Consider the following 12303-nt stretch of genomic DNA (forward strand, 5'->3'; position numbering starts at 1 on the left):
TCGTAGAATTTTTTTTCCTGTGACACACACTAACAAAACCTCAGGGGACTTTCTCTTTGAGCCAAATCACGTTATCAAAGTGTGACAGCCAACTCTGCCCATTTTCAGTATTTTTCAATGACCAAAATATTGTTTTCCAGTTTCTCTTTATTGGTGGATGATCCACTTAGCTTTGTTTCATTGACAGAGACTAACAACAGCACAAGCAATCATTGCTGACTAATAAACAATCATCACTTTTGGAAATACTGTCAACATAAAAGTAAAGAGAGGCCGAAATCACAAGAATGGAGTAAATTGGTTAAAAACTTAAATTTACCCGCTTCAGGTTTTTAGACTTCATAATTCATATGGGATATCATGTTTAAAAAATTTTGAGCTCGAACTGGATTTGTTGTGGTACTCACCGTGATGATGGTGTTAGTTCCTATCCCCTATATTTCGCCTTTTACGAGTCAAAGAGAGCTGGGATAGCAGAGAAACTGTGACTAAATTTGAAACAGTTTCCAAATGGAAAGGAACATGTAAGGCAAGATCCAATGAAGTGTCTGAGAGCTTCCGCACATCAAATATTTATCAGTTGCATATAGTGGCAGAATAATAACAGGATAAATCATGAAGATAATATGCAGGCATTAAAGAATCACGATTCTATCACTCAGAAACTGATAAACAAGGGATTTTCTCATTATTAAAAATACTTATAATATACCATCCTGATGACAATGCTCTTCAGGCAACAAGAATCCAGGTGGTATATGTAGTCACACAACAAATGCAGCAAAGATATACAGACCTAAATCGAAAGAACTAAACTATAGAAGACCTTGAATCAGTCAAACGAAGCACGCTTCTTGTGATCGAGTGCTAGTTAGTGGGCTTGATTATACCTCTTCGCCCACTTCTGATGGGCGTCAAGTAAAATCTCAATGGTCCGTTATTAATATGGTTAGGAGAATATCTTGCACTCCTATCCTTTTCCAGTACGAACTCGTCTCTCCTCTTATTCCCACTTCGTTTGTTTCAAGATTTGGTTTCCTCAAGCTCCCAAATGATCCGCCAAAGTGATTGGAGTTTCTCCAGCTCACACTACTATTGCTCCTAAACGCCTTTCTGGTCAATCCGCCCATGGCCTCCTGGCCCTCCCCGTTCCCTCTCCTATTCAACTCCTCCCAAGACGCTGAAAATGACCTCTCCAAGCTGTTTATTCCACCATACCTACGCTCAAGTTCAAATTTGTTTCCATTACCAAGCCGGTATATGAATCCCCATATCCTCCAACTCCAACTCCTAGACTTTTTGGACTCCTTTCGTTCCCTATTTTTTAAATCATCCTTAAACCCATTACGCAGCTCAAAAGTCTCAGAAACATCGTCCCTCAAAGAATTCAAAATTGGATCCCTCAAACTCTCCCTCACCAATAATTTCGGCCTGTGAACGGAATCTGCAGATGTGGGCAACACCTTAGTGTCAATATCTGCAGTCACGGAAGCTTCTGCGTTCCTCATTGAGCTAGACCTATCGAGACTCTTCCTTCTCCTCGAAGAAGAATCTGAGTAATACTCTCTTGTCTGTGCCGACCCTCCAGGCACAAATTCACTCTCATCAGTAATGTTCACTGGCATTGTTGCCGGCTCTTCCACTGGAATTTGCATATCCGACCGCGTGACATGTGTGACTGGGGAATCCTCGATTACAGAAATCATTGGTGCAATTCTTGGAAAAGTCTTACCAATCAAATGCCCGTCCCAAGAAGCTCGAGGCTCATCAAACGAATATCTTGGATCGTCGAAACTGATCCTTCCAACATCAAGTGAAAACCCAGGCTCCGTGTCGCAAGACCTCCTCCCAAACCCGTAATCGGCCACCTCTGACTGAGTTTCCCGGTACTGCCTTGGGATTGGTTTATCCACGGGTAATGCACCTGGGTTTTCTCCATTATTCTGCTTTTTAACCTTCTGCTTCCGCCTCCAGTTGTGCCATTTCTTGCTGAAAACCGAGGCAGCTGCCCAAAATCCTCCGCCAGAACTCTTCTTCTCTCGGGCATCAAGATCTACGCGGTCCTTCGTGAGCTTCAAATTATTCGTATTAAAAACTTCTGCTTCGATTTCACCAGCATTATTCGCCTCCGTTTTGCTGTCATTTATCAGATTCTCCAGATGGCAGTCTATGACTGAAGTTATTTCATCTCCACCACCATCATCATCCACCAAGGGAGCTTCTATATTTTCTGCGTCTTTAAATTCGTCCTCATTTTCAGATTCGGCAAAAAAGGGCTTATTGGCAACACAAGACTCGTAATTTCTAGAATTCTGGCTATACTCTGGGCGGTTTTGAGACGATGGAGCGGAGGGTTTCTTAGCAGTACCCTTGTTGTCGACTTCGAGAGCAAAAAGAGAGCAGAGAGTGCTCGAGTTTCTCACCCTGACGTCACAAGATTTTCTCTGGGGCTCGCAGAATTGGCCAATAGCTTCATTCTTGGTAGCTGAAAATGACTTCGTACGTCGCAATTCAGACAGAAATGAGGTGGGTTTGGAAGGCTTAGGAGGAACTAGCGGTGGGAGATAGTTAGTGTTAGCGATGGGTTTCGAAGATGAAGATGAGAATAATGATTTAATGGCAGCTGCGGCGGCTGCCGAAGCGGATGATGGGCGGCGAGAAGACGAGGGAGTGTTGGGGGTAGACTTATCTAAAGTGGTAAGGCGCTCGCAGAGGCAAGACGCACAGAATCCGGAGAACTGCTCATCAGGGTGGCGGTCACAGCTGAAAGAGGACCGCGGAGCCTGTGGCGGCGGAGGCGCTGTTGGGTCAACGAAGGTGGCGTTAGAATTCATAACCGCTGGAAATGGCCGGGAACACCGCACCACCAGTTCATTTTACGACAATGCAGCAATTTGCATGGTTAATTTCAAGAGCATATTTCTGGAAAAGGGAAAGGAATTACAGAGAGGAAAGGAAAACGAAGAGGTGGAAGTGCAAACATTGGTCTGCTCTTTCTCTCTCTACGTGCAATCTCTATCAAGTGGGGAGGGCTTTGGGGCATCGGCGCCCTTTTCAATTTTTTTTACAAGCAAATATGTAATTTTATTGATAAGATCCGTTATAAAATTTATAAGCTACGTGGAAAAAATTTCGTTCGCCCAACAAAAACAGTCAAAGAATGAACAGTTTGATTTTGTTATTCCTTGAATATGGTTTTTGTTGTTCTTCGAATATGGTTGAGCATGAGAACACTCGAAAGCAGCATTAAATCTTCAATCTTGAGACATAGGCTCCTCCTATGTAGCCTAGGTCTTTCATTTGAGCCGGTGATTGTTTGGATTTGGATTCTCTGTTGTGGTTGAAACACAGCACTTGATGTTATATTAAATGATCGGTTGATCATCTGATGGAATAAATTTAAAAAATTGTTAGACGAAACGAAATGATCAGTTGATAATCTCGTGTAAAAAGGGCACAACACCAATGTTGTGTTTTCAGCCACAGCAAATGATCCATATCTGTGATTGTTTACACAGTCAAATTACTATCGGCGTTTATCTTTACACAGTTTAACGTGCGTTGACATCCTCAAAGATAACTATTACTCCAAAACACACCTTACTGCATAACCTCCCCCATTTGCTTGTAAACACAAAATAGCCTAGCCTCTCATAGCAAATTCTTCAAACTCCCTCTTGTTAAGATTTCCCATCATACAACATATCTCTTGCATAGTATCTTGGTCTTGTATAGGCTTAAACAGATATTGAACTCGTTCGTACTCCTTCCACCGGGCCTTGGTGTTAGGCCATTTTATGAATCGATTTGACTCTTTCGAAAGGATGATAAAGGTTAATCTAATTACCTTTTGTCTTAAAATATTATGATATATATATATATATATATATATATATATATTAATTAGGCGTAAAATAAAACGTATATATATATATTAATTAGGCGTAAAATAAAATACTCTATCGTCGTTCGTCGATAGATGGTTTCAAGTTCACAGGCTTTGTACTTGGAGGCTTCTTCTATTCTAAATTGGGAGAACTTCTCTCATGTAGGAAAACCATTGGATTTGTATGGACTTGGAGAAGTTCAATCTTCCATAAATTTATTTATAGTTCTCGAGAATTTCATTCTGGTTAATAATAGTGTGACGAGTGTGTGTATATATATATATATATATATATTAATTAGGCGTAAATTATTTTTTTAAAAAAAGAAAAAAACAATGTTAAGTTAAATGTACATGACTGAGAGCGATGATTTGATTTTAACGGGTAATATTATCTTTGTCAAGGACATGTTAGCGGTAGAGAAAATGATAAGATCGATCTCTAAGATATATGAGATAGTATCAACAGATAGACAAGAACTTCTCCGAATTCACGAGCCTAACAACTCCAAATAAGCATACTCTAACACAAATATAAAAAAATTCAGCCTCAGTTAATAATTATAAAATTTTGAATTAATAATACACAATTAATCCTAACAAACAGACATAAAGCGCGTATATGTCTGCCCTTTAGTTTTTTTTATCAAACAACGAAGAAAGTTGGTCAAAAAAATTTTTTATTAAAAAAAAAAACAAATTTAAAAAGGAGGTGGCGAAAAATAAAAATCATTCGATATCTGTCTTTTTACTCATGGGCTTGTCTTTTCATATTTGTTTGGTATAGTTATTTAGAATAAACAATAATTTCTAGGCAAAAAAATTAATAGGAATAAATAATAATTCCATTATTGAGAAAAATTCTTTCCCCGTGTGTGGCGGGTCCTTTCTCAGTCCGAGAGAAACATAATGTCTCGATGAAGATACTTATCATCTCACATATATATTCCACAATTTTTTTAAATATTTATTTGGATATAAATATAACAAATAAATAGCATGAAATACGAAACTTTAAATTCCCAAAAAAAAAATCCGAAACTTTTAATAAATCTAATAATAAAATGAAGAATTACAAGTGGACAACGGATTATTTAATCAACATTCTACTTTTTTCATATAATAATTATATATATAAAAAATCACGAATAAATCTCATCGAGTTGACAAAGCTCGTATGAATCTAATAAAAATAATAAGGAAATCAACGGCACGCGTGCACTATCGGTTTCGCATCCACATTAAGTCAAATAATGGTGTCTTAATATCAAGGTGTTCACTAATTATTCTTCATAATCACATACAAATCAACTTTGGATTTCCAAGTCTCGAATCTTTTAGCTTCAAATGGATGGAATGATTTTAGTGGTTTCTATAGTCAAATTCATATAATCATATTCATTGTATTTGTTTAGCTCAAAATTAAAATTAAGGATTTGAAATTTCTTTTGTTTCTTTATAGTCTGTTTGGCAACCAGGATTTGTGAGGATTTCATGGGATTTGAAAATTCAAGTATTTGAAATTCCATTTGGTGTTTGGTTTAAAATTGAAAAATAGTATTTACAAATCCATTTCTTGTTTGGAGAAAAAAAGATTCGAATTTAGAATTTTAAAATTTTACTAAATTATCCTTAGAAATCATATAAACATAAATAACCCAAAGAAATTTAGAAATTAATAATTTTTATCTATTATTTGTGCTTGTAAATTCAAAAATTAATTATTATTTATTAATCATAGTATACGTAAAATAATAATTAAAAAATCATCAAACAACTTCAAACTTTAACATGAAATTAATTATTAAACGTAAAAAGATGCTTTGGTAATAACTATAGTTTCTATTATATTTATCAGTAAATAATACACGAAACTTATAAAATTTAAACGAAATCTTTCAACTTCTTGAAAAAGTTAAAAGGAAAAAAAAAGTCTAATCATTTAGAGATTTTTGGTGAAGAAAGTTGACTGATGAGAATGATGTGTTGGATAAAAAAGTAATTGTATGTTTTTAAAATATACTCATTGAAATCCCATAAAATTCTAAACAAATCCGAATTCTTTTTTTGAATCACTTTGCCAAACAGTAAAAATAAGATTTTGAAATCCAAATCTCATGAAATCCTCTCAAATATTTGTTGCCAAATACACTTTTAATTATGTTTTATTGTTTCAAATTTAGATTAACTCTCCAAATTAATCATTTTGAAATCATCGGACAAATCCAAATCCATCAATTCAAACACAACCTTACATATTGTAACTATGAAATGAGATAATTCGTTTTGTATAATCAATATTTCGGATCCAATGTAAAGTACGTGAGTATGGTCTATGCAATGCTTAATGTTTTATCTTATCTTATTTTTCTCAGCAATAGTTATTTTTTTAGAAAAGTCTCCATTGCAACATTGCATTTGATCATACATACGATTTGAAAAGATTTACTCTTTCGTGAATTTTAACCATCAGAAGATATATCAGGAACTCGATTTGATCTTATAAAAATGAAGAAAAACATCAGGTTTTAGAATTTCAACACGAAAATATGATAAGAATTTTTTAAAACACACACAAAAAAAAAAAAAAAAAACAATGTTTGAATATGGAATGGTAGATGTACTCGATAAATGTAGTGAAAAAGGTGGGGAAAAACACACACACACACACACAAAAGGAGCCCTCAATCATTTCAAAATAAAATTGGACCCTATAATTGATTGTTTATCTACCCACACAAAGCAAATTGTCCAATAAAGTACATTATTTTTAATGAAATCCCACCATAAAAGGAAGCCTTCATTTTGGACCCAAAATGGCCATTTATTCACTCTCATCCTACCCTAAAAGGGGGGGAACCAAAAACAACAACATTAGCACTCTATGAAACGCTAGTTAGTCATGATAAACATAGGTTTGTTTTTCGGTATTTGTGGAATATATTTATTGAAATATATTTTTAAGATGGATGTATTTGTCTGTATTTAGAAAAAACATTTCCGAAAATACAAATAGGAAAGGTTTCCAAATTTATTCACGAATATGTCTAATCATTATTTTCATAACCAGACTGATGATCAAACCGATGTATGTTATAAAAAGATTGAATTGTTCAACCACACGATCGGAATAACAAATTATTGTATTATATAAAGCAATAATATAATATAATAAATAATATATTATATACATATAAATAATAAAACAATATATACATAATCAAATATAATATGTATATAAATAATAAAAGTTATATATTAAAAATATTAAAATCAAAACAACATACATATAATTTAAAAGACCATTTTTAAAAATAAAAATAAGAAAATAATTAATTTTTTTAAAAAATCATTTTTTTAAAAAGACAACGGTGAATCGATCGGACCGTTTTTTAACCCGTTGACTATTTTGGTCATACCGATTCTTGATCGATTTGACTTGACAATGGAAACGATTTATAGAGTAAGTTCGGACAAGAGCAACTGTCGATTCTCGATCGAACTAATCTATCTGGTTTGATTTTAAAAACATCGTGTCCAAATATTTAGGTCCAAATTCAGAGAACTTTTTTATTTGAAGGCCGATAGAATATTAGGTCCAAATAACATATAAGGTGAATTGAATTTAATATCTCAAAAAGCACGTGAGGGGTATAATTGGGAACTACAATACAGGGGAGAGAGGTTTGCTGGGGTGATAGTATTACTAAGTATTTTCACTCATATTAGAAATACATATGAGATCTAGTGCTTAGCCTAATGGTCATTATCGGAATTTCTCATGTATTGATTCAAGTTCGAGTATTACTCACTCTTAGAATATGATATTAAAAAAAACATAAAATACGATCCTTGAGACCATATCACGTAAGTTTTTGTCTATTTCAAAATAATAATTTTCGTTAATTATTTTATTCAGTATAAATTCGATCTATTTCCAAAAAAAAGTCTGTAAGATTTATTTTTCAAAAAATATGTGCCGACAGAAGTGTCTCACAACGCTATTCATTGTTTCAAAAAAATCACGGGACCGGTTTATTTCAGAGTTGCTCCGGTCCAACGCATTCCGGCTTATTAAACATCAAAACCGGTAATCTACATTATCTCTCACTTCGCTTCATGTTCTCCCTAGCGAAAAAAAAATTCCTGCCGTCGAAAATTTTAACATATCGTCGCCATCGGTACTTCGGTCGACGTTCGCCGCCGCCGTTTGCCTGACTATCTTGACTTTTGTGAGTACAAATATTATCATAATTTTTATTTTCAGTTTTAAAGTAGTATGTACTTGGCAATTATTCGTTTCTTGCTCGCTGGGTTTCGGAGCCTAAACAATACGGTTTCAGCATCCTATGGATGATTTATTGTATATGGGTAATATGATAACGAATATAAGCATTCTTTGTGAAATTAAGGTGTTTTGGCTTGAATCGCAGTTTTAGGGTCATTCGAAGAATTTGGTAAAACAAGTGCGGAGGGTTGGAAATAACACATGGCTTGGATAGCAGTATTTTTTTATTATTATTATTAAGGGGTTGGAAATTGTAGGCATAGAACTCATGACCTCTCCCAAATATGGTAGAAGTTATATCACTTCGAAGTGGCTTGGATAGTTTTTTGAATCACACAGAGGTGGCATTCATAGAGGGATTTGCGAAACATCTTTGACTATTTTCTTTTGGGGAAGTTGTGTCTGATCTAAAGTTACTTACAAATTCGAGACTTGGGAGTATGGTTGGGGTACAAGGAGGATAATGTGTATACTTTGCGTGATAACTATCGTACGAAAAATAACAATATTCGAAGCCTTGGTCATTTCAATTTTGTTACTTAACCAAAGTATGATATGTGAACAAAGCTAGTATAATAAATAAATTTTATTTATCTTTTCTGCAGCTCTGGTTGATTTTTTCATTAATCATTGTCCATATTTGCAGCTCTGGTTGATTTTTTCATTAATCATTGTCCATATTTACAGGAACACTTTTTAAGTCTCAAAATCTTATCACACACATAGAAGCCGCCCCTCGGGACCACTGTCCATGGCAGAGCAACCCACCGTTGGAACCAGCGACCGCATCAAGCTGAACGTGGGCGGCAAGCTCTTCGAGACCACTGTCTCAACCATAAGATCCGGCGGCCCGGACTCTTTGTTATTCGCACTATCGAACCGGTCGACCAACGAAGAGATTTTTATAGACCGTGACCCGGAGATATTTTCGGTCTTACTGTCCCTTCTCCGGTCTAACTGTCTCCCTTCCACTGCCAAACACTTCTCCAACCAGGAGCTAATCGACGAGGCACTTTACTATGGCATCGAGTCTCAACTCATGTCCGCACTCGCACCCAGTCAACTCAACGGCATCGACGCCTCTTTGGTCAACACCGTTAGGCCCTCTTCCGAAGCTGTTGTTTCAGACTTTAACGCCAACGACTCCGATGGATCGCTTTGGGTCGCTCATGGCGGGCAGATATCGGTTTACGATTGGAATCTGAGCCACACCGCTACTGTTCGGACACATCTAGACTACATCACCTCGGTGAAGCGGGTCCGACCCGAGATTGCTGCTGTCTGTTCCTTATCTGGATGGGGTTTACATCTCTACAATATGGCGAACGGCAGCCGAGTCGATTCGTTCGAGTGGGTCGACCCGACCGATGTCAGGATATACAAGGCTCGAGTCCACGCAATTGCTGACTCGGAGGATTCAATCTACGCCTCCTATGAGTGCCAGCACGGAGAGAATTGTGTTCTGAGGATAGATAAATCATCTATGAAAATTTCCTCCGAGATTGGGAGAATGATGGGAAATTCAGCAAAAAACATGGTTCCAAGAAAGCTTGCATTTTTATCAGAGATGGGGATTTTGGTCGGGAGCTCTGTTACCTCAGGCGCATTTGGTTACTCGGGTTATATCAGGATATGGGACCCGAGGACGCGAGAGGTGGTTTGGGAGACAAACGAACCAGGGTCAGGTCGAAGCAGCAGATTTGGTGACTCATTCGCTGATGTGGCTGTAGACTATGATAGGCTGTCACTGTTCAAACTCTGCTCGAAATCCGGTGATCTTGGAGTAGCAGATTTACGCAAATTAAGTGATGATCCATGGGTTTATTTGAAAGAGAAGAACCTGAGTATGCGTAATGTAGGAGGAAATGGTAGTGGAAATTTTGTGATCTGTTGTTATAGGAAGCAAGCTTTTGTAGGGAGAGAGGGGGAGCTGGAGGTGTGGTCAAGAACGGTGGCGGATGAAGATGAAGGAACTGCCAGTGAAGAGTCTTATAGAAGGAATTATGTGGATAAAGCAGAGGACTCCGAAAGAGGGATCATCATAAAGAAAATCGAGGGTGGCGGGGATAGGCTTTTCGTGACTCGAGAAAATGTCGAGGGGATTGAGGTTTGGCAAAGTTCTTACAACTCTGGTGTCGTCTCGGTTATTTGATTATGATCATTTACTCGAATTGTGTGGAGGTGTAGTTTACAGCGGATAGAGCTCCTCTCGGTTACATTTGTGTTTCTTGCATGGTATTTATTGGACTTCCTTTCCGGTGTTCGTTCCTCCGCATAAAAAGGTAGGGGTTTGCTGAGACCCTCCACCCAAGATGTGCGATCTCTCTGGTCTTGTGATTGAAATTAGAAAAGAAAAGGAAGGAAATTGATACCAGTCCTTGGCCCACTTGAAGAACTGAACTGGTTCTCGTGTATTCCTTTATTTTAATCGATAATACGCGAATAAGAGGGAGTGTTATCTGCCGTGGGCGGGCGCGAGTTGTTGATCATACTCCAAACTTAATTTTTTTTTGTATCTAATTAACTGTTAAGATTATAATAAATTCTCCAATTATTTCTACAAATTTGATTATATTTTATTTATTTGGTTTGCAGACAAATGATATATTGTATACCTGACATGTTAAAATAATAATATACTTTATTTAAATATTAGAAAAGTTGTCACGTCTTTGATTTTTTTGCTATACATTTTAAATGATTATATATATATATATCTGTGTGTGTGTGTGTGTGTAGGAAAATCAAAATTTGTATACCAATTAGATTGCAAAAAGAGTTTTTAAAAAACACTTGTTTAAGTTGCTTTTAAAAATAATTTTTTACTTTTGACTTCTCCTCTTACTTGTATTTTTAAGAAAATTATAAAAAAATTCAACATTTATCCAAATACCAAAACCGCTAATATTTTTTAAATAAAATATTTAAAAATCTGGACTTATTTAAGTATTTTTTTTTAAGATATGATTTTTTTTATCCACACTCACACGGATTGATGAATTTTATTTCAAATCAAATGATTTCAAATCTATGAATTTCTAATCATTTGATTTGAAATCATCTCACAAATACAGACATATCAATCTTAATGAAACATAAAATTATCACTTTAAAATAGAAACTCTTCAAAACACTATTTAAATATATTTTAGAAATTCATCCCTTCAACCATCAAATTTAAAGTTAAATATTAATAGATTTTATTATGCACGACTGAATGTGATTCAAATTTGTTAAGCACGACTCAATTTGATTCAAAAAGCTACTGTCTCCCTACTATTTATAAGAAATTGACAAAAACTTGTGTGAGACGGTCTCACAGATCGTATTTTGTGAAACAGATATCTTATTTGAGTCATCCACTGAAAAATTATTACTTTTTATGCTAAGAGTATTACTTTTTATTGTGAATATCGGTAAGATTGACTCGTCACACATATAAAGATTCGTGAGACCGTCTCACAAGATATTTACTCAAAGGAATATTATTTTATTTTGGTTTAACCATTTTAAATTTATTCTTAAAATGTTTATGTGTAAACTATTTTTTTCAAAAGAAATTTTTTGGATAATTAGGTTATCTTCTAGTAATAACTGTAACTTATATATATTGCCCAAAATAATTATGCAAAATTTATTATTTTAATGCTCAAACTCAAACTTAAGTAAGTCCTTGTCAGATAAAAATATGGTAGTACTCTTTGAACCACAAAAAAATATTTCTACACTATCTGAACCACATGTTTTTTCATGAGTAAACATTGCTACAAAATATTATAAATATATTACTGATATATGATATTTGAGTATCAATTGTTTTAGAGCTGATATAAAAAATAAGGTTTAGAATATAAAATTAGAACAACGTTATGAATATCAACCATTGATATATATAATTGGGTACTCAAATATCATATATCAGTACTAAATTTGAAACATTCGACATCATATTTCAATATTTTGTACCGATTTTTATCTGATAAAAGCAAATATGGCATTAATACCAATAATTGTAGTACATGTTTGCGTACTAAAAAAACCATATATTAATATCGGAGCTTAAACAGTTGATAATCAATATTATATGTTGGTATCATATTTTCAATATTTTGTGCCGCTTTTTATCCAA

At 35.1% G+C, this 12303-nt stretch overlaps 1 protein-coding gene and 1 pseudogene across 1 annotated transcript; one reads left to right on the forward strand and one right to left on the reverse strand.

Moving 5' to 3' along the window:
- Nucleotides 1–605: 605 nt before the first annotated feature.
- Nucleotides 606–3090, reverse strand: LOC142540237 (protein OCTOPUS-like; annotated as a pseudogene).
- A 4879-nt stretch (nt 3091–7969) lies between these two features.
- On the forward strand, nt 7970–10767 carry LOC142540241 (protein ENDOPLASMIC RETICULUM-ARRESTED PEN3). Its single transcript, XM_075646242.1, has 2 exons — nt 7970–8118; nt 8862–10767. Exon 2 carries the CDS (start codon nt 8926–8928, stop codon nt 10324–10326), a length of 1401 nt encoding a protein of 466 aa, XP_075502357.1. The 5' UTR covers nt 7970–8118; nt 8862–8925; the 3' UTR covers nt 10327–10767.
- Nucleotides 10768–12303: the final 1536 nt, after the last annotated feature.

The sequence above is a fragment of the Primulina tabacum genome, chromosome 3 (assembly GCF_025594145.1).
Source record: "Primulina tabacum isolate GXHZ01 chromosome 3, ASM2559414v2, whole genome shotgun sequence".
Taxonomy (NCBI): domain Eukaryota; kingdom Viridiplantae; phylum Streptophyta; class Magnoliopsida; order Lamiales; family Gesneriaceae; genus Primulina; species Primulina tabacum.